Source organism: Gadus macrocephalus, chromosome 13, assembly GCF_031168955.1.
Source record: "Gadus macrocephalus chromosome 13, ASM3116895v1".
NCBI lineage: Eukaryota > Metazoa > Chordata > Actinopteri > Gadiformes > Gadidae > Gadus > Gadus macrocephalus.
In genome coordinates, this window is record NC_082394.1 from 15686232 (window position 1) to 15708196 (window position 21965).

General features: G+C 45.7%; 2 protein-coding genes and 1 long non-coding RNA gene across 7 annotated transcripts in view; 1 reads left to right on the forward strand and 2 right to left on the reverse strand.

Annotated features, from left to right (window-relative positions):
• Window positions 1-273: 273 nt before the first annotated feature.
• Window positions 274-13822, reverse strand: LOC132470300 (PHD finger protein 20-like). 4 transcript variants are annotated; one of them, XM_060068715.1, is made up of 18 exons: window positions 13666-13822; window positions 12204-12278; window positions 11910-12016; window positions 11399-11570; window positions 10572-10656; window positions 10397-10473; window positions 8102-8810; window positions 7881-7931; window positions 7401-7661; window positions 6816-7013; window positions 6544-6642; window positions 5825-5980; window positions 5283-5464; window positions 4834-4933; window positions 3951-4146; window positions 3091-3517; window positions 1946-2117; window positions 274-1698 (listed from the first exon to the last, which is right to left on the reverse strand). In XM_060068715.1, exons 2-18 carry the CDS (start codon window positions 12213-12215, stop codon window positions 1556-1558), a joined length of 3147 nt encoding a protein of 1048 aa, XP_059924698.1. In that variant the 5' UTR covers window positions 12216-12278; window positions 13666-13822; the 3' UTR covers window positions 274-1555. The 4 variants fall into 4 exon arrangements, with proteins under 4 accessions (XP_059924698.1, XP_059924697.1, XP_059924700.1 ...); XM_060068714.1 differs by having other exon boundaries at window positions 8102-8813; XM_060068717.1 differs by lacking the exon at window positions 5825-5980 and having other exon boundaries at window positions 8102-8813.
• On the forward strand, window positions 9685-10172 carry LOC132470306 (uncharacterized). Its single transcript, XR_009528623.1, has 2 exons — window positions 9685-9948; window positions 9982-10172. It is a non-coding gene; the product is annotated as an uncharacterized LOC132470306 (long non-coding RNA).
• Window positions 13823-15008: 1186 nt separating the features above from the next.
• The window catches only part of arhgap46a (Rho GTPase activating protein 46a), a 37072-nt gene continuing 30115 nt past the window's right edge, over window positions 15009-21965 (reverse strand). For both annotated transcript variants that reach the window (XM_060068713.1, XM_060068712.1), the window contains exons 6-10: window positions 19780-19853; window positions 19144-19343; window positions 17891-17982; window positions 17346-17515; window positions 15009-16737 (exon numbers count right to left, since the gene is read on the reverse strand). In XM_060068713.1, the coding sequence (XP_059924696.1) occupies window positions 16543-16737; window positions 17346-17515; window positions 17891-17982; window positions 19144-19343; window positions 19780-19853 (731 nt within the window). In that variant the 3' untranslated portion in view covers window positions 15009-16542. The remainder of the gene's footprint in view (window positions 16738-17345; window positions 17516-17890; window positions 17983-19143; window positions 19344-19779; window positions 19854-21965) is intronic.

The following is a 21965-nucleotide window of genomic DNA, read 5'->3' on the forward strand; positions in this document are numbered from 1 at the left end:
TTTGTGGTGCTGAAATGGAGCGATCGACATTGTGGTTATTCACATCACACAAACATATATACATATATCATACACATATATACAGTGTGCGAAATACCCGTCAATATTCGGGGGGTCCCCACCCCCCGATTGAAAATATAATTTGGATACGTTTTATTAGTTAAGATTTATATTTACCCACATACAAATACATTTGGACAGTTGCCTTCCATTGAGAAAGTGAACGAGTCACTGGAAAGAATGGGCCAAAGAAATATTGTCCACACAACAGTGGACTATTAATAACAATGAGTTTATTTACCAGGAAATTCTGTTTGCATTGTTTAACATAGCTCCCGCATCCAAGCCATACATTTACAGTACAGTAGCATACAATATTATCCTTTCAAGGAGACTGTATTAATACAAAGATCCCTAGAAGGGCACACATTTTTATGACATATTTACAAAGAATACAAAACACAGAAAAATTGACAGTGAAATGGAATTTAGGAAGCAAAACAATATACATCAGCAGAGTAGTATGTGTCACCAACAACAGAGCAAGAGGCGAGGCCAAGATCAGAAGAGACAACTCCACTTACATGTCATAAGGTCATAGGTCATGTGCTACAGCAACAATGATGCAGAAGCCAATGGGAGTAAAGTGATAGATAAGAGACAAATACATAAATATGAACTCATTGTAAAGAAAACAGGAATACTTGAGAAAAGACAAAACAAATAACCATTAAAAAATATATAATTCCAAGCCAAGTTGCTTCTGTGTCCAGACTACAATACTATCACAGTGTAGAATAAAACTAACCCTTACACAGGTCAAAAACATGAGATTACTGATAATATTACTTATATAGTAATATAGTACTATTGTGTAACACACATTTCTTCAAGTTGCCTTCCATCCAGAATAATAGCAAACAGAAGAGATTAATGCACAGTATGACATGACAGGCAAACCCAACAGGATTGTTTAATATTGAGAAAACCAAAAGACACTAAAACCAAAACGATGATCACATTTTCAAGAGGTTTTTTTGTGATTGGTGTAGACTGGTTGGACAGCTCTGATGAGATCTTTGAATATAAAGCTTTTGTGTTTAAAGCACTGTATGCCCAGACTCACCAGAGGCAGACTTCCAACTGCCGCGGAGACAAGGAAAGGCATTTCGTAGGGTCTGAAGTCGTACGAGAACCATAAAGGGTGTTGGAACCTGGCTTCGTGGATGTGCACAAAATGCACTTTAGAGGTTACTTTTTGTGTTTGATCCTGAAACATGATGCTTGCTCGCAGCACATGTTCACAAACTATACGTTTCGTGAACCCTGTAGCGATGGGGACCCCTCCATACATAACATTTTTCCTCTCAAACCAGGAAGGGAACAGCAGCGGTTATGTCACAAGGAAAGCGCCAGGCACCCCCTCTCTCTCTCTCTCTCTCACCCCCTTTCTTCCAACCCGGGACCGCAAGAGGTATCCACTAGGGCTTCTTCATCTTTGCATTGTGGCTGCTGTGTGTAGAGGCTATGGCCTAAATGCTGCTCTCTGGCACCCTCATGTGGAGCTCCAGAGGGCGATCTGCTGCACTTTGCCCAACTCGGTCAACAGCTTCTTCATGCGATGCTTGAGCTGAGGCAGACGGGCCAGTGGGTCTGGGGGTTCCAGCTCCCCTGTGTAGTCCAGCCAGCTCTCCAGCACTGAGGGGATCGACACAGGACGTTAGGCATCATCAATTCAAACGCACGAGCCAGTACCGTCAACAGCCCTCCTCAACTACAGAGGACACCGTGGGGTTTTCCAGGCATTAAATCGGTTCCATCTCATTAAGAAGATGGAGGCGTTGTTTACACCTAGCTTGGCACACCTGTACTCTTGGCTTCAGCCTTCCTCATTATGTAATTTCAAAGAAAAACATGGCCGCTTGTTATGCACTACTGAACTCACCGTCCAGCTCCTTCTCGACAAAGTCCATTCTGTGTGCGACATCGTCCTGGACAGAGTCTATGTGGTCCAGCAGGTTGAGGTGCCACTGCTGCTGCTGCCTGCTATCGTCTGGGCCCCCGGCACCACACTCCTCCTTTACCTCCGCCTGCGCTCGCTTGATCTGGGTGGAGCCCTTTGAAGAAGGCAACATAAGCTATTAAACCCAGATGGAAAACGCTGACGTCCCAGCAGCAGAAGAACAGTTATAATAAAAACGGATTAAATGTTAAATTCCCTTCACTATAAGAATATAACAAAAAAGTCATTCAATAATTCAAAATGAAATAAAAATTAAAACTAAATATTCTTGAAAGCAGACCAACGAATAAAGAAAAGGTTCAAGTATCGAATTTTAAAAAGTGGCTAGATTATTGTCCCTTTCTGGTGAAAGGGAATCTTGCGGAGGGATAGAGATATAGGGAGTCATGGAAGGTCGAATAGGTCATAAAATACGATGTCCGAAACTTGACGGCGTATGTTAAGGTGAACACATTCAGAATGATGTCAAATTTCTGCTCAATTCTTTTGAGACCATATTTTTCTCCTTCCCAGTATCATTTGTGCCGTGATAAAATGTTGGTTGTCATTTTGATTTTGAGTGATCAAAAAACCTAATTTCAAAATGTCTCCTATTTTTTCAGTTTTAATGCCTTATCGCGCAGATGTGTCCGAGCCCGACCCGGACCCGAGCATCATTTCTAAATATTTCAGTTGACTAAAACTTGACTACGATACCTTGGGTTCTCTTTTGACTAAAAATAGACTAAAATGCAGAGTGAATGAATAAATATGAATAAAACTAACATTTGGCACAAGACTAGGACTACATTAAAAATAGAAGACAAAATTAACACCAGACGGGTAAAGAAAAACAGATCTTGATCTGTGGCATTACAGCCAGCCATGCCACACCCAATGTCCCCTGAGCCTTTTCAATTAAATGAGACGTCTATCTTTTTTACACCCAGATGGGAATTCTGGGTGTCTCAGCAGAAAGTATAAAATAACGTTGTCAGGAGCTCGCCACGGCTCATGTCCTCGTCGTACATCCATCCATCCATCATTAAGAAGAACTAAGAGCTTAAGACAGTGTCTTGAAGCCCTACCTTCATGACGGCGGGCAGGGCCTTAGTCCGGCCCGTGTCCAGCAGGCCTCCGTAGCGCTGCTCCCTCTCCAGCAGGTCCTCGGTGCTCCTCATGCTGTCCTCCAGCTCCGAGCCCTGCCTCGTCTCCACCACCAGCCGCTGCTCCACCGCCGGGTAGTACGCCCGGGGCTTCTGGTAGCAGTGCTCGCTGAGGATGTACGAGTCCTGGAAGGAGATGTAGCGGGGCGACGAGGCCACCGAGCAGGTCGACGAGTTGGTCGAGGAGGCGGTGGTGCCACCCCGGCTCAGCTTCTCCAGGGCGTTGGACATCAGCAGCTCGCCACGGCTCATGTCCTCGTCGGGCGTGCCCGGGTACGAGTCGTAGGGCTTGCGGGGCCCCTGCTTCCAGGGCTGCCGCCAGAGACGCAGGTCCGACTGGGTCTTGCTCCTGAGGGAGGCAGAGCGAAGGTTAGCCCACTATGCAGAGCACTGCAGTAGGGTTGCTGTGGTACATTTGATGGTAGTAATACAGGAGAAACCCTTCAATATGTAAAGGGTTGTGCCTGAAGATTTGATGTGGACACACACGCACGTTATTATTGTCCTTTATCCATTATGCTTTGCACAACATTTATCCAGTCATATCTTAGTGATTGACTCAAAAGTAAAATACACTTCTCTTGTTGAGGTTTCCATGTAGATATATGCACAAGTCACATCCACAATGTGGATCAAAAAACAAAGGGTCATTTGAGTGTGGCCTTTTCCCTTTGCGTGGGCCCCTGCGAGGTCGACAGCATCCCCCTGCAACCCGTTTGTTATGCGTAAACCAGAAGTGCCTGTCCACCACGTGGGGCTGGATGCTGCGCAGCGTCACTCACTGCAGGACGCCCATCTTGAGTTGCAGGCCGCTGAGAACCTGCAGCACGTGGTGCACGTCCCCCAGCAGCTGGTGGGTGGCCGTGATCTTCTTGGCGTTCTGGTGGGAGTAGTTCTCCGCCAGGGACGACAGGCCGTACATGTGACCGCTGCTCAGCCAATCGCGGTCGTACCAGTAGCGCAGGCTCTGCCGCTGACCTGTGGCACAATGGAAAAATAGCCAAGATTCAATAAAAGTATCCACACGGTAAAAGTACCGGTTACCATTTATTTATCTGCCGTCACATTTTTCTCTTTTACAACATGCCCATTATATTATATGATGTGCCAGATATATGTCCTAGAGGGCTTGTAGGTAGTGATATCACATCACAATGCCCGTCTGGATTTCTGTATATGAGCATTGGACTGTTATAAGTACTAATGATGTTTTGTAATTTCTTAGTAATTAATTGTGAAATTATCATGTCATTTTGGGGAGAAATTGTTGTTTTTGAAACGTTCAAAACATTTCTCATGGAAGACATGGCAAAATAACGTTTATGTTAATTTAGGATTTTACACTACTGCATCTCGAGTCATCACAAAATTGCAGAGTATCAGCAACAGAAAATCCCATGATGCATTCTGATGTACAAGCCCTATACAGACATTACACCCATATAAACCCCAAGGCAGGACTATGGTTGCCAAAGCTGGGTGCACCATCACCGCTCAGTGGCCATAATGACTAGTAAACACTGGTAAAATGTTGCCTAAATACTCTGACTTTAAGAGTTGCTCTTGAACCCTTAGGCAGCTCGCCAACATAATGCATTCATTAATCATAAATGTTCAAGTTCTTGCATCAGTTGGTTATATTACAGGGTGTATGATGTCCCTTACCTGGTGGGTCTCTGCAGATATAGCAGGCGTATTTATCCGGAACATTCTCCTCCAGTAGGCCCATGCAGGTGCCATGCTGCCAGCACAGACACTCCTCACACTAAACAGAACAAAAATAAAGGTTCAACCAACATTCTAACCTTTCAAATAGGTCCATTGGTTTCAATCTCTCCAACAGACGACATTTTTTTGCATTTGGCTTGTAAAGGCTGAATGAGAGCAGAGTTTAATACCCAGGCCGAACAGGAAGAGGTGTTTGAGTGAGTGAGTGACAAAATGGCTAGAATACATATTAACATTATTTTTGTTTCACTTCCTGTTACCATTTCAGAGAAAAGCCGCACCACACACCCACCCACACAAGTTGTTGCTTTGCATGCTAATTGTGGTTATCTAGCCCAACTCAATACATCAGGAGTTGACACGTTTCACATGCAAGGTAACCTCACCTGGATCATGAAGTCGTTCTCCTCCTCCACCTCACACACGCACCGCACGATCTCCTGGTCGCTCGTATCCAAGGCAACCGAGTCCACGCTGAGGGGTGGGCTGGTGACGTCCAGGTCTACCCCGATGTCATCGTCACTCCACCCACAGCTGTCCGTGGACCAATCGCTGAGGCTGTCCTCGTCTAGAGCACAGGGTCAAAGGCCAATCAACCACCGGACGCCGGCGGGGAGCCAGAATAGACCGTTGACATCTTCATCTGACCCTACTTAAATGTCCAGGCTGATTACATTCCTGCTCTATACAGAGCCTGTTCCAGGTGTACCCTAATGTGCTCGGTCAGAGGTTCAACTGGGGGGGGGGGGGGGGGGGGGGGGCGAAATACAGCATAGAGCAAGCAAGAGGTAAAGCAACCATGGTCTCATGGAAAGCATGTAAATGCAGGGTCAAATTGAGGATGACTTGGTTGATGAATTGAATCCTGGTTGAAAGGATGAAAGAGGGACAAAGGCACACACACACACACACTCGTAAAGATACCCACCATCCACATGTATCTGCTCAGATTGGCCGTATCCAGGCCTGCTGGTGTAGGCCTCAGGCTTGTGATTGTGTGAGAGGGGGAATTTGAGGGGCAAATTCAATTTGGACTGGAGAGCCAATACTGAGATGTCAATATTCTCCTCACTACCAGTGTATTCTGTTAAAGCAGGGAAGGGAGGGAGGGAGGAGTGGGAAGCAAATGCAGAACAGAAGGTCAATTTTGGAAAATGCCAGGTAATTGGTTGATCGAGGCGATGGAGACTGTGGCAAAGAAAACACAAACGACGAGAGAACACGACACTTCTGTGGCACGACCAATTGGTGTGGGGCGACATTACAAACGTTAAAGAACTGTGCAAAAAAACCTGCATCAAAACGGGTCAACATAACTACTCCCAACAGGGAACTATGATAGAGAGAAAGAATCTGTATTCAGGATGCTTAGTGCTTTATCAGTCATTAGCAAATTAGCAAAGAGTTGCATCTGTGCACATCAGAAAAACTCTGAAGAAAGAGAAAGCTATGCGAGCCATGTGCCAAAGATCAGGAGTGGATAGGATACATCAAAAGGAAGAGGAGGAGACCTTTTCCTCAAAGCCCTGTATGCTTCCCAGCCTTGCCGTGCCACACAGGAGGGGAATGTACATGCAGATATGACACACACACACACACACACACACACGGATTCCATGATGACATCACCCCGACCCACCCTCTTACCAGACTTGGATCGCTTCTTCTTCTTTCTCTTCTTCAGTTTGATGCGAAGGAAGTCCTTCTGCTTGGGCTTGTCTTTTATTCTCTCTTTGACGGTTGATGCTTAAGAGAAAAACAGGCCAAATGTGAGTCTTTCAGATATTTTACACAAATATACCACGCCCTTTCCATTTAATTATATAAATGATCTTCCCAAACATATCTACAGTCCACAGGGCTGTGTTAATATGGCCTATTTGGCAAAGTGTTCTGACGCCCCAACCCTCTCCACTCACCAATGTCAAAGCCACTCTTGTCCACATCCTTGTGCTGTTGGCAGCCATTCCTCTCCAGCTGATTCTCCTTGCATTTCTCCCTTAGCAGCGCCCTTTGTGAGCACTGGCTGTTGACAGCAGGGGGCGCTGACGTGCGCCTACTGCCCGGAGCCACAGCCCTGGCCTCACTGCGGGACGGAGTGGTAGCAGCCACAGGATCTACAGAAATCAGGAGAAATATTGGCCCACTTTTATTATATAGAAACACTACGATTTAGGGTTTGAACGGTGGTTTTATATTGTTTGGGCAATTTGTTGCCTTTATTTATAAGAGTGGGAAAAGGGAATGACCACTGCCTGATATGTAACCAGGGTCGCTACCAAGAATTTCTGCCTATCTGGGTGACAGACTGCCAGGGTGAGCCAAGTTCAGCCTTCAATGTTACCCTTGAATTAATGAGGCTTTGTCCTACGCATGTGTTCACTAATATACGTACGTCTTCAACAACTAACATAAGCATGCTACCAAACAACCCAACGTTCCCTTTATCGAATGAATGATTGTTTATAGCAACACAGAGACACACGCAGACACACAGGACTCACGCATGGTGGCAGAGATGGTGCGCCGCCTCTTGGGGCTCTCGGGGGCGGCCGGCTTGTCGGTGCCCCTGGTCTGGACGCTTCTGGTGGGGCTGACGTCCTCCTCCATGGGCTGGTCCTCTCCGTGGTAGTACTTCATGTGGTAGTGCAGGAGCTTGGCCTTGCGGAAGGACTTGGTGCAGCCGGGAGAGCTGCACTTGAAGGGGTTGTGGTCCAGGTTGATGGACAGGACGGGCGAGGGCTGGTTTTTGATCACCCTGTATACTGGAGAGAGATGGGACGCCCGGTATTTAAATACATGAGAGTCAGGGGGGGGGGGGGAAGAGAGAGAGAGAGAGAGAGACAGAGAGAGACACGCTGGGCCGATGCCGACGTGCTGCATCTTCTTACGCATCTCGGGAATATTGTACAAAATCTATTTTTGGTGCAACATACGAGTGAGCTAGATGGGTGACATAAAACGTTGCATGGATAAACACTCACGTGGTTCTCTGCTGAATCGATTGGGGTTGTGGAATCCTTGCTTTCTCACAGCTGAGACAGAAGTATAAAAAAATGCATTATTCAACTAAGACAGAATAGGGGGCCATGTGTTGAAAAAAGCAGTTTAAGAGCCAAGGCATACCGATCTGCTCTCATAGTCGCCACTTCACACCAAGACGTTTTAATATTCCTGTTAAGCCACACCCCCACACGACACTTACGTTTGACAGGCTGGGGGGGAGGAACCTCGGCTGGCGGCTTCGAGTTCTCCGACTGGCTGCTGGGCTTGTGCCCCGCATCGTCGTTGCTTCCCGCGGTCGTCATGGCGACGCACACCGGCTCTCCCCGCGCCGACGTCCCATTGGTCGTCTCCGAGTATGGCTTTGTGTCCCCCGTGTATGGCTTGCATCCGTTTATTTCCCTCTCCTCAATCTCTTCCTTCTTCACCACTCCATTCATCAGACAGCTTTCGGTTTCTTCTTCCTTTACCACCTTAACGTCCTTAACGTCCTTAACGTCTTTAACGTCTTTAACGTCTTTAACATCCTTAACGTCCTTATCTTCCTCTTCTTTCTCCAGCTTAATTCCATTGGTGAGCGCCGCCTTTGCCTTCGCCGCGGCGGCCGCTGCGTCTGCAGGTCTGTTCTGGTGGCTGTGTGGGCGCGGAGCCCCCTGCGGCTCCCGCTTGATGGCGGACCCTCGCACCTTGCCCGTCCCCCCGTGGCCGTCCTTAGTCTTGCCCTCCCAGGCGTCCTGGTCCTCGTCTCCCTCCTCCTCGTCCTCCTCCTCGCTACCGGTGCTGCTGCCCTCCTCGTCCTGGTCCGAGGTGCTGCGGCGCGGCCTCTTGTTCTTTGGGCAGCCGTTCTCTGGAGGGCGCCGCTCTCGGCCGTTCTGGACCTTTCTCGAGACGTTGCCAGACCGCCCCCCACCCTTCTGGTCGCCAGAGATACGAACACAGGAATACCATGAAAAAGACACGTCGGTGTACCCTCTGGGTATGATCGGTACATCCTGATACAGATCCTTACGTTAAATTGTACGACAGATGACGATACATTAGAACAACACCACTGGTTCGTTCATTAATGCATAAGAACTCACTGGTGCACTTCTAGATGGATCCATAATGGCTACATCGCATTAATATGAGAGAATTTTGTCAAAATCAAGGAGACCCATAATTAACTGCTGTACTAAACACTAAATTGCAAACTGAATGAACATGTTAACGTAAAGGCAGTCAATGTATCTTAATACATTTTTTTAATTAGCCAGGATTTTTGTTGAACTTCCCCCCCCCTCTCTCAGCGTACACATGTTCCGAAGAATGGGAAGTTGGCGGTCCATTGAATTTCATTCTATTCCAAACGAGTGTTTAGCATCGCCCATAGCTGAATCTTTGGTTTGTCCAAAACAAATAACCACATAAAAACCACTCTCGCGCTGAAGTTATCTCCAATAGGGCCCTCAAAGTAACAAACCGTTAAAGAGCACCTAGTATGCTTTTTTGACTTTTATGACCTATAAACGTTGTTATAATGATTTATATGTCATGTTTAATCATACTAAAGTGTCAAATAATGACGTACATGCATTTAGACGTATTCCCTGCCGACAGTCTGGGGTGGCTGTGCAGAGCACTAAACACTAGGGACGCCGGTCGCCATTCACTTGTTCAAATTTCCGGGAATTATCTATGTAGAACAATCGGGATTTTCCATGTATGGTAATGCCGCAACATGCTCTTCCGGAAGGTAACCAATCACAACGGAGTGGGGTTGGCAGGAGGGGGGCGAGGGGACGGAGAAGGACGAAGCCGAGTGTTTTTTGTGCCGTGATTCATGTCAGGCTTCTCTATAGGAGTCATTAATAAGAAATTAAGACCAGTAAAGTAGTATAATAGGAGATCTTTAAGATTGGATTCTGTCTTTACACGCCACGGCACATGCTAACAGACGAAGAAGCAGAGTTTGAATTATCGAATGTTAAATAAACATGACCACGGTGGTTAAATTCACTCAGAATTAGCACATCGTTACTTAGAATTGTTAGTGCCCCAATTGCTTATGTCATGAGCACCTCCAGTGGCGTGTAAACACAGAACCAAAACTTTTAGGTTTGTCTGTTCGTGGGCACTATTTTTAACCACTTCCAAGCCAGGGCAGTACGTAGGTGGTTAATGTGTTGGACAAAACAAAAGATGGATGGGAGATGATAAACTCTTGTTTGGAAGAGAATGGATGTCAATGTCAGACCACCGGCCCAATTTTGAAACGCAGGAACACCATTATAGGGCGAGTGAAAAAAAAAAATCCCTGCTGATTTAGGAATGTACACATAGACCATGGCAACAATTCACATGGATCTTAGAAAATGGGACATATCCCTTTAAGTGACCACTGAATGCATGTCCTAGAATAATATATTCTGCAGCAGCAGCAGTAGTAACTGCTATACAGTTATTCCAGCATCATATATACAGTTATTCATTTTTACAACAAACCGTTTCAGTTTACCTCTTTAACAAAGGGCTTCACATGGATCTCCTTCACATTCTGAATCACCCCATCATAAAACTTCACGGTGTAGGAGGCTGCGGGCAACAAAGTCAAATCAATACGCTGCACACCTCCATGTAACAGCTCAGTGTTCGAGATGCTGCCATTTTGCTTGCATGTTAGGGGAACCCACCATCTTTGTTGACAGCCAGGACCTTAGCTGGGTAGAAGCGGCAATCTGACCAGCTTGCCAACACCTTTTCATTAACGTTAAACCCCTGGAAATAGGACAGATGGGAAATTGAAGAGGGTGAATGTTCCATAAAACGTGTTTGAAGACATGAGGGCTCAAAATCCCCTTTAATAGACAACCAACACAATCTGTCAACACAAAAAAACATGGGTACAGCAGTAAGGACAAAGGACAAAGTGTTCCATCTCCACACTTACCGAGTAACTATTATAAGATGGCTAGGTTGCCCTGTATCTACCAAAATATCCCTATTACAAACAAAAGTGTCTTATCTGCCCATTTCCTGGTTAAGATCAGAGAAGAATCAATGTCAAGAATACTCTGCTGGACACTTAACACTAACAGACCATGGTCCAAAGGCCTGAATCTATCACAGCCTCTACTACATAACATCAGTTTAGTCATACGACCAAACCGCCAAAAAATAAAAATAAAATCAAACATTTATGGCTCTAAAGCAAACTGTTTCACTGCAGTTCCGCAAATCTTGCCTATCTCCCCAAATTTTCCCAAAACATTTTCCTTCTTGGTCTCCATAACCTCAAAAGACAGCGATACAGTTGGAGGGGATACAAACAAACAAGCTCAGCCCCTTCCCAAATACACATAAACAAAATTCTTCCCGGGCTGTGACTAAGAATAGGTCACCACCATTCTGACGCAACCTTGTGCCCGAGCCAAGATATAGTACGGATACACAGCTTTGGTAGCGATTCTAAAAACCCATTTGAAGCACAGCACAAAATGAAACATGGGGTTGCACTTACAGGCAAGGAGACGTCCTCCTTCAAGCCCCGTCGTCTGAGCTTGATCCGCTCCACGGGTCTGAGGTAGGGGCTGGTCCAGTCAAACCACTCATCATAGCGGTGGCTCCACTGTCTGTAGTGGATCAGGACCTTCTCGTCATCACAGTCTATCTTCTCTATGTTGGCAGCATACCTGGAGAAAAAAGGGACGTCACCAAGCAAACACGTGAAACTCAGAAGAGCTGTGGATAGCCCTTGGGACAGGGGAAAAGGTTATTTAAATAGGAAATGTACAGGTGAATGTATATTCAAATGGTGCGCTCGCTGTGAAGGCATCTCAATGAGGGAGTTATGTGGCCTACTAGGAGAGGGATACAGCTGAAAAAGAGCTGTATCTTTCACTGGAAAACACACCGTCCTTATTTTTTTACACTTAGTAGGCTGATAACTTAAGGCCGGCCCCTGGGTGGAGAGGGTGAAAGGGGAGGAGGAAGGGGAGCGTTGGAAAACATTCCCAGGCACAATGACTCACCAGTTCTTGAGGCTGTCTCTGGCCTCGAGTTGAGCCCCCACCTCGAAGTTGATCCCTCTTCTGTTAGGGGGTGTCTTACTCATATTGCCCTCATCGATGGTAGCCTCCTGTAGATGCACACATATGCACCGGATTACAGAGTGGTCAACACTACACACAGCATGTGACCTTGCCAGTTGACTGAGAATTGCCATGCTGTGTCTAGCTTTGATTACAATGAATGCAAGCATTCTTATGTTTGAATAAGAGTGCTTTCACAGGCACACAATGGTACTGTAACAATCAAAGTTGCACCTGGTCTGTCATTATGTTGATTTATCGAGCAAGTAGCTCCTTCCGCTTTGCAGAACGCTACAAGTTGGGGCAGATCTAAGATTAAAAAAGCTATTAGACAAAGAAACCAGCAGTGCATATGGTGAATGTCATTTCGAGCCTAATCGTTCTCAGCAAATAAAGAGCGCAATCAACTGTTGTACGATACGTAAATGTCATGCTCCCCAAAAGATGGCCTCATGCAAAAATCATATTATAGCGGATAAAGCGCAATAATTCTCCAGTTTTTGGCGGATGGCCCCGTCATCATCCCGCCATCAACATACACATCTCAAATATATTAATTTGCGTGCAGTAGCATCGTTATTAAACCACCTAAAACATTTCTGTGGTAAAAAGGAATCGAGCGTTAGTATTTGGTTTTATTCCATCACGGTCCATTACCGGAAATCTTCGTACTACAAGGCGACCCACGTGCTTTTGGTTAGGCAATTTCTCGTCCTCATGAAACAATAGATGACAATGGTAACAGCCCTAACGGTGTTTCGTACTCATTAAGAGCATGCATGCTTCAAGGACACGGTTAACGGAAACGATATTCTATAAGGAAGGCTTTCATATCTGGTTAATAGACGACGCCGGTCTATTCCTTTGTAATTTGGAGAACAAAGTGACCCGGAATACATGATAGCCAGCCGCTATACTCCCACTCTGTGTAGCGTCCGGTCAGATCTTAACAGTGATCATTTAGATAAGGCAACTATAACCGTCGTTAGATTAGTGGAATGTTACACGTATAAGTAAAGATAAATTCATGTTTTATTGGTAGATGTACACAGAATTAAGAGCTGCTGCGCCTGCGCGATCAAACGACGCACTCAAAAGGATAGCAAGTTGTATGGCTATACACAAACGTGATAATTATTATTTAGTCAGCAAAGTAGGAACCATTGTGTTCATATAGTAATGACAGTTTATTGTCCGGCGTTTAAGGAGTGGGAGGGTCGTGTTTGGTTGGCGATTTTTTTCGTCGCTACTTTAGAAACAATCAATTGGTTTGCGGCGACTGAAATGGGCGGATCGGCGAGATCTCATTGGCCCACATGCTGTCATTCAGTGCGTCGCCGGGGCCTCGCGCTGCTCGCGCCCAGGCCTACTTCTTCACAGTTGGTCTTATGGAAAGCATGGAGCGCTTTAAACTTCCTCAACAGAGAACAACGAGACACACAAGCAACCCGAGAGGAGCTCCAAGCCAAATCCGACAGATGTAGAAACGTACCTAAATAAAAACAAACTCCATAAACCAGAGCGCGTATCATGCTCGACCACGATTGTTTTGAATTCAAAGCAACCATCAACCAACCAAACCACATGCTGCATCACGTAATTCAGGTTGTTGGTGCAGTAAGAAATACATATTATTTGGTATCGCGTCGAGATGGACACACTCGTGGACCTTTCAAATAACGTTTGGGTTTCCTACCTTAGCTCCCACTCACTATTGGTCGATTTCGAAGTGAATTCCGCGGTATATTGCGTGCATGTACCACCGCCGCCGACTCTGTCTGGCTCCGGAGCACGCAGTTGTATTTCTCTACTACCGCCACTCACCGCCGGCGCGGGTACTTTGGCGGACCAGTGCGCATGTGCGGACGTGAGAGTTCATAATCTTTATGAAAACGATCATTCTGACGATATTGGATTACTATGAGAGCGGTGCGCTACGTTATCGCTACACTTCACAAAACTTTATTTCAAGACTGACAAACCAAACCAAGTATGTCATCGTTTTAAATAGAGAAAAATTAAATAAGTTCAACCGATTGTTTTCTCCTCCCCTCTCCAACCTTTCAGTGAAAGTAAACCTAATGCAATGTTTATATTTTATAATAGTTAATAGTATAAAGTACCCTTATCTTAAATATAAATGTATTTGGACAACTGGCAAAATCTGCGTTTTGGTTTCCCCCATACATATTAAACGTTGCGTCGTCTACTCTTCAATGTGCGAACAGCGCCATCGTTCGTTCAACTAGTACAGTTGTTTACTCAACCTAGTTTCAGTCCTAGACAAATAAATAGTATTTCTAATATAGATAGGTATCCCATTTATTTAGATATAGATATTGAGTGCCTTAGAAAATGCCATTACTCTTCCGAGGCATCCTCTTGCTTTGCATTCTACAATATTCGCAATATTTCCCCATGATCTGCGCCGTCATGGTGAATCAAATGCATAAATACAAATTGAGCAGACGATGGCGCTGTTCGCCTAAAGAAGGAGCAGACTGCGCTAGCGACAGTTTAGAATAAATCAATGGGAATCGCAGATATTAAACTGTTACAAATATGAATGCAATGCAATACAGTGGCCCAAAAACCTTAATATTTAAGATGAATGTTTAAACATTCATCTTACCAAGAGCCAAGAGCATGAGGATAGCAACAACGTTATTCTAGGCTATCTCTATCTGTAATATCTATCCATCTCATTCGTTTATTTATTCTCATTTCTGCTACCTTCCAACCTAATATTCAGCTGTGTGTAGGCCTACAGCTTGTTCAATTAACTTAGTGTTATTGATATTCTTGCATAATTTGCACTGCATTATCTGTAATATGCTTCTGTAACACTAGAATTCTCCTCATAGTAATGATAGCGTTATCAGAGTTATCTACCCATCAACAATGAATATCTATTTATCTGAACACACCTGTTTTTTTTAAGACATTAAACCTTTTAAAATGCATATAATTACCTTTACACACTTCTTATAATAACCGAGTTGCACACATGAAAATGTAGTCACAAACATAGCCAATCGATTTTTGTCAATTGAACAAAGCTTTATTTATCAACACTCATTCCATACTTTAACAACAGGGTATGCCAACATACACACATGGATAGTGGTTTGATTCAGTATTAGTTCCAAAGGAGGGAGGTCACAGCAGGGACATTTATTTTAATTACAAAACAGCCCACACATTAAGTTTTTTTAGTTTTACTATTTTCAGAAACAGGAAGTTTCACCTTTACCCTTTATTGGATTACACAACTAGAGTTAATAATATTTACAGTCATTATTTATTTACATTGCCAAAGCCTGAGATAAGGGAGGGACAAAAAGAGTCCTATCTACAGTTCATAGTGCCCGACAGTTGAAAAATACCCCATCTCGGTTTGGGGCGAGGGGGCGGAGAAATGACATGTTCCGACTGTGGAAGAGTACTACTCCGACACCCGTTTTAATGCTAGGACCTGAGTCACAACAACAGGCCACAAAGAGAAGAACTGAGAACTCTGGTTAAGGGAAACCACACACAGATACTTGAAAGAAAAGATTATTAACAGATGACTATACAAGTTCATATTCACTACACATAGGCTGTATCTCCATCCCCATCTCTCTTACAGTGTCAAGAGGTTTAAAACCGATACGCTTCAATGTAGTTGTGGCTGAACTGTTTAAAAGCGCTTAGAAAAAACAAGACAGCCTTAAAACATCATCCTGCATGCGTTTTAAATAAGCGGCTCTCTGTACAATGTGTTAAAACAGTGGTGGTGGTGCTACTAGTGATGTTCAAATGAACATAATGATGATAGGCTTCTCTCACTGCAGTGGTTAAAAAACATTGCAGGCAAGCTAATCAAAGACTTGACTTCATCACTCTTTCAGAATTGTTTTTAAAATTTCTATACAGAATTCATTAATCCTGCATCTTTCACCCTTACACTGAACATTTAGCATTTCTGTATGCACACATGCATGCACTCACACACACACACACTCATGAAAAATACATTTAACCAGAGAAAAAGGCCAAGTGTCAACATTTGACATCTAAATATAAATAAGGCAATTAACGCTAGCTCTTTTAAACCTTCTAATGATTAACATTTACATATAATTGAATATAGCCCAGTTGACCAATTTAATGGTACATTTCTGCCGAGAAATTAGGAAATTGGAACAGAGTTGTTTTTCACATGCAGCAAAAAAAGTATTCGAAAATAAACCACATATTAAACCTGTTCAGAGTAAATCACCACAGTTCCTCTTGAAGTGCTCCCACAGTGAAACTGTGGACTCTGTGTGAATGTGGTTGATGCCTCATGTCAAGTGTGTACTACTATGCAGTATCCACGCAGGACCATCTGGCTACAAAGATACAGTACAGACAGTGTGGCTAGACCATGCCAAATTGTACCACTCTCTTCCCTCCTTCCCCTTTAACATTTTCCAGTGTGGTTTTCTTTTGTAGACAGTGTTTTTATGTTTATTTGCATTTCCTCCAGCTGATGGAGACCGTGTGTGTATATTGTGTGTGAGTGTGTGTGTTCCTTTGAAACCAAAGTCTACACCACGCCCTCGATGAAGCTGGTGTCCAGGTGGACGATGAGCATCCTCAGGAAGGACATCTCCTTGCGTGTGTTCTCGAAGATGATGCGTGGATCGTCAGACTGGCACCGAAGGCAGTTAGGAGCCATCACCATGGCCAGGTTGTTGACGTCCATCTTGGTGACGGACACGTTGGCGGGCTGAGCGAACACCTGGGAGCCACGAGAGAGAGAGCGACAGACAGAGAGAGAGGGATAGAAGACAGTGAGAGAGGGAGAGACAGAGAGAGAAAGGAAGAGAGAGAGCGAGAATGACAGAGAGAGGAAGAGAGAGAGAGGCAGGGTGAGAGAGAGGTAGAGAGAGAGAGAGGAAGAGAGAAAGAGAGAGTGCGAGGGGAAGATGGAAAAAGGCACCAGTTCAAAAAAAGGCAGCAGAGAGGGAGCTAGGGTCTGCAGTACACATAACGACCTTTGATCAGATGTGGCCGGTGCCCTAGCACCTTACTCTCGGTAGAGGAAAAGTGGTCTGCCCAACAGGTTCCAAAGGTCAATCCAATATTGAATGTTTTCCCTGCATTGAATATCAAGTGAAATTTCATCACCATCATGGGTTTCTGTTTAGTTCAAGGTGTTGCAATCGGTGTTGCAATAGACTGAAATAGTATTTCAGACACCCATTTAAAATTCTACTTCTATTAATATTTAATAATAGAGGATAAGGTCAGTTCTTCTCTATGACCTTCTCCTCTATGGTCCGCTAAACTGTAATCCTTCCTCATCAACCTCATTTAGCCTCTTTGTCATGGCCACGGTGGTCTTACCTGCAGGAAGTGGATGAAGTAGCAGAGCACCAGTCTGTTTAGCTCGGGCAGGGACTGCACCACGTCGATGGCCGCCATGGGGTCGTCATAGTTACTGACACACTGCTTGTAAAAGTTCATGGGGATCAGGGGCTCCTCAAGCTCCCGGTACCACAGCTTCATCAGAGAGGCTGCGGGTTAGGGGGGGACAACACAGAGGTCGCACTCATTATGAAACTAACACACACACACACACACACACACAGTCACTACTCTGTGGACCAGGTAGAGTCAATTGTTCCTTGTAAATAAGGAATGCTTGAATAAAATGACATAATAGATTAAGTATTACCCTTTATGATATGGCTAATGATATGATCAAAATCAAAATGTATCATTAAATAATTAATAATTGAATATAAAGCCACCCATTTTTTTACCAACTTAAAATGGAAGATACATTTAAGCATTCCATCACCCAGACATAAAGATACATATTAGGTATATCTGACTCATATATAATGAGGATGATATGATCAAACAGTCAGGTCACAGTGTTTGCTCACAGGGGACGTTGGGGTCTGAGAGGTTCTCTGGGATCCTCCACTGGTCCACCTGCAGCTTCAGAGCGTTCACCTCATCGATGTCTCCGGGGACCCTGAGGAGGGACCAGGACAGGGGGAAAGGTCAGTAACACAACTCGGCCACAAGAGGGAGCCACACGCCCACCGATCCCACAGTCTCCCCTTGTGCTGTGTGGCAAACGCATTATTCATTTAGGGACAATTGTCTCCAAATGTGTCGTGGTGACTTCGGAAATGCGCGGTTCTCTTTTTGCCGCTGTTCGCCAGAATAACTGAATAAATATTATGAGTTACAAACATGAGATCCTGTCTAGAAAAGAGTAATGTTTGGTAAGATAAAGGACAGGTCTCCTAAACAAATCACATTCTCTAACAAATGAAGTTTGACTGGCGAAGTCCATATACAAACACACTGCATGTCACGCAGAGAGAGAGAGAGAGAGAGAGAGGGGGAAGCTCCCCTCGTGCTCGGACGCCCACACTCAGTCGACCATGTAAACACATATTATGAAGTATCAAATGAAACAAGCGTTTGGTTCCCCGGGAGCGCAGAAGGCCGTGTTTGTTCTGCCGTCTACGCTGTGTACTGTGCACAGTGGGATAAGCCCGCTTCAAACTCTCCCGACCCTGCAGACCACACACATGTGTCTATGTACTGTACTCCCCGCCACGGCCCAGTGTTTGCACACGTGCGCAGAGCAGGCACATGACAGTGCGCACAGGCACTCACGCACACAAACACACAAACACTAAAATCCCTGTTCCCAGAACAACGCTGGTGAACCTTCTAAACTCCAGTCAGACAAATCAGATTTTAGGTTAATAATCAAGTCTGTTATGGACAAGCTCAGATCTGTGTGAAAGGACCGTTTGAAGTTATTTTGCTTATTTTGTTTCAACCAATCCTGCTCCTTGAGGTGTGGATCAATAAGCATCTTGTGGGTGACTTGGAGATAATCATGCAGGCTGGCCACTGTAAAAATATTTAAAAAAAATATTAAGACCCTTTGGAAAGCTGCATCCAATTAAACAATTGATATGTTTTTCAATAGAAACAAAACAAGGAAAATTAAACTGGAATGAAGGCATAACTCTGCCTGGTTTCCGGCCCAGGCTCTGCATCACTTTTCCCTAGAAGTTCTGCTATTGCCAAGTAAGACTGCCGGATCCCAGATTAACTAAACTCTAGTCTCGGCATGCAATCGGCTCGTAGCTCTGAGTGTTCCGTGTCTCACCTGAAGATTCCTTCTGTTTGGGCCCCGCCCAGAGCCAGGACGTACTGGGAGAGCTGCACCTGCACCCACGGCAGCTTCCTGTCCGGGAAGAGCTCGCTCTGCCTCTCCATCACCTCCTCCAGGGAGCTGCCGAACAGGGAGGGTGTGACGATGGCCCGCCTGCTGTGGTCGATCTCCTCCAGGGTGGGCTTACGAAGGCCCTGGGATGGCGAGAGAGAGAGAGAGAGAGAGAGAGAGAGAGAGAGAGAGAGAGAGAGAGAGAGAGAGAGAGAGAGAGAGAGAGAGAGAGAGAGAGAGAGAGAGAGAGAGAGAGAGAGAGAGAGAGAGAGAGAGAGAGAGAGAGAGAGAGAGAGAGAGAGAGAGAGAAGAAGGCAGGATTTACTGCGTGTGAATCAGTGCCGTGTCTTCTTGGCCTGCGTGCATCTAGATAACGTCTGGAAGGAGGATGACTGATGGTGTTTTTACCTGTGTGACTGTGTGCCATGGCCTACAATTATGTCTGACTGTGACTCAACACAAGCTTTTCTTTGTACTGGCCCCTATGGTTATGATTTGCTGATGGGGGCAACTTTCAACACCTTCCCCGCCGTTCCAAACGCTGGAGTGAGCTGCGGTATCGAGTTTCTCCCGGCTCACCTTCTTGCCCCCTGTGATGGCCACCTTCTGCAGCTTCCGGTAGCAGAACTTGGCGTAGGTGCTGATGGGAAGACCTGTCGAGATCAGAGAGACAACGTCAGAACCAGGTCACTATACATTCTTAACACACAGCAGGAACCAGCATTCACCCCGTCCCTTTAAAGTACCATGTACCGCTGTGTTTAAAACAACAGATACTGGGTACATAATATAGTGGGTACAGAGCAGGGGGCTGGTGTGTGCAACAGGCCGGGGCCGAGGGTGGGACTCCTCGCACATGTCGACTGTGTGTTTCCGTCCGATGGGGGACAACAGAGCGAGCGGCTCAACTGTCATGCGGATGGAAAGATTTACAGCCACTGAACAAAAGCCCAGGGAGAAGGGAGCTGACCCCGCGCATCCTGTTAGGTTGATTCATCAGAGCCCGGGAGACATGTGAAACAGGCCGGACGGGGGGGGAATCAATGAGGAACCCAGAAGCCGTCTGGGGCCCACGCGCTCCAGTGTAGGCTGGGTCCGTACCAGAGCTGCCTCACTGGAACCATCGGTAGTTATGGTAGCGACAAGCACAGCCTAGCCCATAGAGAGCCTGGGGTGACACAAAAAACTAAGCGGGAGTAGTGAAAGAGCAAAACAGCTGAGAGAAACTCCCTGCATTTCTCTCCCTGCATTTCTCTCCCTGCAAAATAATAGGTTTGAACGTTGATACTACTTGCAAGAAGGAAGTCACCCCTGGCCTTTATTGGAAACCCTGGTTCCATCCAAACAGAAGCGTCTGCTTCGTCTCGTGCAAGGTTCCAACAACACCCATGGGGTCGATGCTCCTGTTCCTCTAATCTCTCCTCCAGGTATGAGAACCAGGAGCTTATGGAGAACGAGCGCACCTTCCAGGATGTTCCCCGGAATGAAAGCCACCGGATTTATGGCAAACGGGTGACTCGTACGTAGACCGGCCGCTGTCGTTAATCTCAAGCGAGTTTGACTATACTTATGTCTAATTCACAGCGATCCTACCAACAGTGCCCCACCTTGATCTTGGGAGGAAAAGGCAGAGATTGTTTTCCCAGAGTTCCCAACTCCTAGGTTGTTTAATTTTCAGAAAAACAGGGAGAGGGAACGTTGCATGGTTTCCCTCTCCCTGTTTTTCTGATACCGCAGCGGTATCGTAGCGATCGCAGTGCCACGTATATTTACATGTTGTTTCTCGTGCCTTGAAACCACAACATGGCAGCCCTGGTTATTGGCCCCTTGAGATTTGCCCCGGTGGACAAAGAATGTCACGGCCGCATTCCACTTTCATGCTAAAAGGCTCAGGGTAGCAATGCTAAGGGCAGGGTCTTCAACGGGATGTTGGGTAGACTACTCACCCCCCCTCTGACCGACACTACAAGTCTTTGTCTCAGTTATTGTTTATGCGTCTCGGCAGCAAAGGCCTGTCTTAGCTCGTCTGTGGCAGCGTTGGCTGAGAACAACTCTCCCCAGACTAAGGCCCCAAAACCCCCCAGAGGAATCCCGTTTCCAAGCCCACGCCAAAGAGCCCATGCTAGGCAGGGCCTCAAGCTCCCACTCACGTCTCCCTCAGACACAACACAGCTCAGTCCCGGATCCACCATCCATCAAGTGGCGACAGTCGCTCTCATTATACTGTTTGTGTGGATGGTGAGGCGAGGTGTTTTGTTCTCCTGTGGTTGACCTTCACTGAGGGCAATGATAGCCGCACTACACTGAGACACACAATAAGATCCTCTCTCTCTGTGACCAAAAAAAGAAAAACAATAAAAAGTGACTTGGTGTGTGAGTCAGATGTTAAGAGTGGGCATATCTTTAGCGCTCTTAGTCACAGTAGCACGTTGGCAGAACCCCCGTGGTCTCTGAGTCACGGAAGTGAAACGGAGACCACGGATGTAGTGGTTTGTGTTTTTTTACATAGTGAAACCGTTGGGTTGCTCATGTGCGAGAGGGGCCGTGTGGTCCACTCCAATGAGCTCACGGGCGGGTGAGCAAGCACGCTTTTAAAATGGATGAATGACACGCAACGTGGGGTTGGAAATGAGGAAGAAGAAAAATATTTAAGGATCCACAACTTGATTCACAGTACAATGTCTACACTCAACCCTCTGAAAATTGCTATGCTAAATATCTTTAGATTTCTTATACATATCCCCCGCTATGATGTCTGTGGAAGC